The 4001-nt window shown below is 44.7% G+C and overlaps 1 protein-coding gene across 1 annotated transcript; it reads right to left on the reverse strand.

The window, feature by feature from the left end:
- Positions 1-428: 428 nt before the first annotated feature.
- On the reverse strand, positions 429-3738 carry LOC122543306 (tubulin alpha chain). The gene is made up of 4 exons (XM_043681820.2): positions 3606-3738; positions 2114-2336; positions 1846-1994; positions 429-1607 (listed from the first exon to the last, which is right to left on the reverse strand). The coding sequence occupies exons 1-4, from the start codon at positions 3606-3608 to the stop codon at positions 627-629; spliced, it is 1356 nt and encodes a 451-aa protein (XP_043537755.1). The 5' UTR covers positions 3609-3738; the 3' UTR covers positions 429-626.
- Between the last annotated feature and the right edge of the window lie 263 nt (positions 3739-4001).

Below are 4001 nucleotides of genomic sequence, written 5' to 3' on the forward strand. Positions count from 1 at the left end.
TGGTGTTGTGATTTTTAACAAGCTCCTCCACATTGGTCACATTAATTGCTTGCTGCACCTGCATTTTTGCATTATATTTCAAAAAGCATAATATAGCCTGCACAGCAATTCAACTTCAGGTTTAATTAAGACATGCATTAGCATTTTGGTGACAACAGCATAGCAAAGCTTGCTGCCAATACCAAGTTACACATCATAGCACGTCTAGATAAAACAAAACGCTGCAGGTAGCAGCACTGAAATTAGATTAATGCAGAGGGTTCAACCATAAGTTTAAAAAAAAATCCTCAAATAAGGATGCTCGTAAGAGTACAACTTGTGCCCAACCACTCAATTGAATGTTCCAAGTGAGACTTTTCTTAAGGCAAGGGTAACAGGAATCAAGAAAGTGATTTAAATGAATGCAACTATTGACAAAAAGAAACAAATTGAGACCAATAAGCTCCTTTATTGCATCAGACAAAAGATTATGCATAGACAAACAGACATAATCAGACCAGAGATCACTGTAAAGACAGCTACATATGCTACAATGTACTAAAAGGTACCCTTTAAAAACACCAATATTAACTGAGGCTGGAGCTCACACCACAATATGCATTTGTGAGTGGGATAGTAATTCAAGCTTAATATTCTTCCCCTTCCTCCTCTCCTTCCCCTTCGATAGAGTCAACACCAACTTCCTCGTAATCCTTCTCTAAGGCAGCCATATCCTCACGGGCTTCCGAGAACTCTCCTTCCTCCATACCCTCACCAACATACCAGTGAACAAAGGCACGCTTGGCGTACATCAGGTCAAACTTGTGGTCCAGGCGAGCCCAAGCTTCAGCAATGGCTGTGGTGTTGCTCAACATACATACAGCCCGCTGAACCTTGGCCAAGTCACCTCCAGGAACCACAGTAGGAGGCTGGTAGTTAATACCAACCTTAAAACCAGTGGGACACCAATCCACAAACTGGATGCTACGCTTGGTTTTAATAGTAGCAATAGCAGCATTGACATCTTTTGGCACTACGTCACCACGGTAAAGGAGACAGCAGGCCATGTACTTGCCATGGCGAGGGTCACATTTGACCATCTGGTTGGCTGGCTCAAAACATGCATTGGTTATCTCAGACACTGAAAGCTGCTCATGGTATGCCTTCTCAGCAGAGATAACTGGTGCATAAGTGGCCAAGGGGAAATGGATACGGGGATATGGCACCAAGTTGGTCTGGAACTCGGTCAGATCAACATTCAGGGCACCATCAAAGCGAAGGGAGGCAGTGATAGAGGACACTATCTGACTGATGAGGCGGTTCAGGTTGGTGTAAGTTGGCCTTTCAATATCTAAGTTTCTTCGGCAGATGTCATAGATGGCTTCGTTGTCAACCATGAAAGCACAATCAGAGTGCTCCAGGGTAGTGTGGGTTGTCAGGATGGAATTGTAAGGCTCCACCACTGCAGTGGACACCTGGGGAGCTGGGTAGATGGAGAATTCAAGCTTGGATTTCTTGCCATAGTCAACGGAGAGACGTTCCATCAGAAGAGATGTAAACCCAGAGCCAGTGCCACCACCAAAGCTGTGGAACACCAGGAAACCTTGCAGACCTGTGCATTGGTCAGCCTGTTTTAAAATAAGCAGAGATACCACAAGCATATTAAGTACACAGTGTATTTGTTACTCAGTAACAATTATTTTTATGGAATGTGGTTAATTATAAACATAGAACAAAAGATTTATTTGAAGACTACAAGAAGAAATTTTCTATATATAGAGTGGGCAAACAGCTCCTATACAAATTGAACAGAGTTTAGGTTTTGATTTAATCCTTGCTAAAAATGGGATTTAACAGCCAGCTCACCAGTTTACGGATGCGGTCCAGAACCAAGTCAATGATCTCCTTGCCAATTGTGTAGTGACCACGGGCATAGTTATTGGCTGCATCTTCCTTCCCAGTGATCAGCTGCTCAGGATGGAACAGCTGGCGGTATGTACCAGTACGAACCTCATCTAGGATGGGGAGACAAAATTCAGCAATTGATTAACACGTGCAATCGTGGGATGAAATCAGGCTCAAGCATAACCAGAGAAGAGATCTGAAGGCAACTGTCACCCATGCTATCACCTACCTATTACAGTTGGCTCCAAGTCCACAAACACAGCTCGTGGAACATGTTTGCCTGCTCCAGTCTCACTGAAGAACGTGTTGAAGGAATCATCTCCACCTCCGATGGTCTTGTCACTGGGCATCTGCCCATCAGGCTGGATGCCGTGTTCCAAGCAGTAAAGCTCCCAACAGGCATTTCCAATCTGGACTCCAGCCTGGCCAACATGGATACTGATGCACTCACGCTGTAGAAAAGAGAACGAGAGAGAAAAAAAGAATACAATACAATCAGTTCAGGATATTTGTCCTGCAGCTTTGCTCAAGCATCGCTCGCTAAGATCACGTCAACCACTAAACTGTAGTCAAGAACAGCGATGTTAAAAACATCCTCGGCTGATGCACTAGCGATAATGGCCAAGGTCTGTGATTTTGACTTAAGTTTGCTTTGAACGCTTCAGCTCCTCGAGATGATACTTGGCGCCTGAGCTTGGAAAACAGCACATGCGCAGTGAGCGGGTCCAGGCTCCGACAAATATTTGGGGGGGGGGGGGGGATGTAGTTTTCCGCTGCGTCCCTGTGCGCGCGGGAACCAGTGACAGAACTACAATATCCAGGATGTAGTGCGCACTGCGGCACCTACAGGCCACAGCGGCTCCGCCATGTTAGTACCCGAACTGCTCGATAAAGCGTTCCCATCCATCGCCAGGTTTTCCCTGTGGGATCTATAGAGTGCTGAACAGGACATGGGAGTAGATGTAAAAGGGTACGTGTAAAGCCTAGACCTTTATTTACTAAATAACCACATTTACACACGGCTCGACAGCCATTGTTAGGGTCAGACTTTTCGTCTTTTATAAACTCGAGCAATTTAAGTTGCAGAATGAGAATTATTGCTTTGTCTAACCCTCCCCACCCTCAAACCTCCCTCTAGATTTTAAACTGCGCACCGAGAGCGTTCCCCAACTCCCGCGCTTTTCATTCAGGCAGTTCAGAAGAGCTGGAGCGCTTTAAAGCCAGGCGGATGAAAGAGAAACCTCTTGATTCCCGCGGGTAAGCTTCACGTTCAAAAAGAGCAGAGCGACGCCTTTTCTCTCTCCCACCTCCCCTCCCCAAACCAATGCAGCGCATTACACACATGGATGCTACACCAGGATCACTTTCTGCCTCACTCGAGCGAAATAATCGATTAATGACTTCTCCCAGACAAAGAATATTTTACACGCTGGAAAATTATGTTTTGGGGGAGGGGTAGAGCAAATGCTACTGCCATCGAGCTTTAGCATTGATGTATTAAAAGACAAATGAGCTTCAATTTTAAACAACGTTGCCAAGCTTGTTACTTCAAAGCAACATTATAGTCGACTACAAACGCTACTGCACTTCAAAAGAAAGTACACCACGACGGCGATAAAATAAAGGTTGCTGATTAATTTCGGCGCAATTGTGCACCATCGATATGACAGGCGGCACGAATATAAATTAGTTTTGGATGGAAAATAATATTGTATACTTACCATTTTTATTCAAGTCAGAAAATGATATGGATGAACTTACAAAGAATGGGACTGTTACTTCGCTCGACAATAACGAGTCGGTGTAAGTAACCGAGTGGGAAATATTAGCGGATGGCGCCTTTTTATATGAATGGAGGCCGTCCTTAGTCCAATCTTTCATCGCCATTGGCTCAGAGGAAGAAAGGAGGTGGCGGGAGAAGATGTCAATTAGAGTGGATTGGGCAAATGTTGGCATTTTAAAACACGTCAGCTTTAACGTTACAAGTTCTGTTTCAGGGACTGCGCAAAATAAATCACCGCAGAATGTACGAGAAAAGGGGCGAGTACCTTTCGCTTGAGCAAGTGGTGAGATTTGAAATTGGAATATCTTTGCTATGCAGCCCTAGTCTTCAAACC

Source organism: Chiloscyllium plagiosum, unplaced genomic scaffold (genome assembly GCF_037043375.1).
Source record: "Chiloscyllium plagiosum isolate Xiang-an unplaced genomic scaffold, Cpla_swu_hap1 HiC_scaffold_53X, whole genome shotgun sequence".
NCBI classification, from domain to species: Eukaryota; Metazoa; Chordata; class Chondrichthyes; order Orectolobiformes; family Hemiscylliidae; genus Chiloscyllium; species Chiloscyllium plagiosum.

Coding starts and splice junctions, on each gene's coding strand:
- LOC122543306 (XM_043681820.2), bottom strand. Junction 1,995..2,113: donor CTTGGAGCCAACTGTAATAG/GTAGGTGATAGC, acceptor TCCCCATCCTAG/ATGAGGTTCGTACTGGTACA. Junction 1,608..1,845: donor TGGACCGCATCCGTAAACTG/GTGAGCTGGCTG, acceptor ATTTTAAAACAG/GCTGACCAATGCACAGGTCT.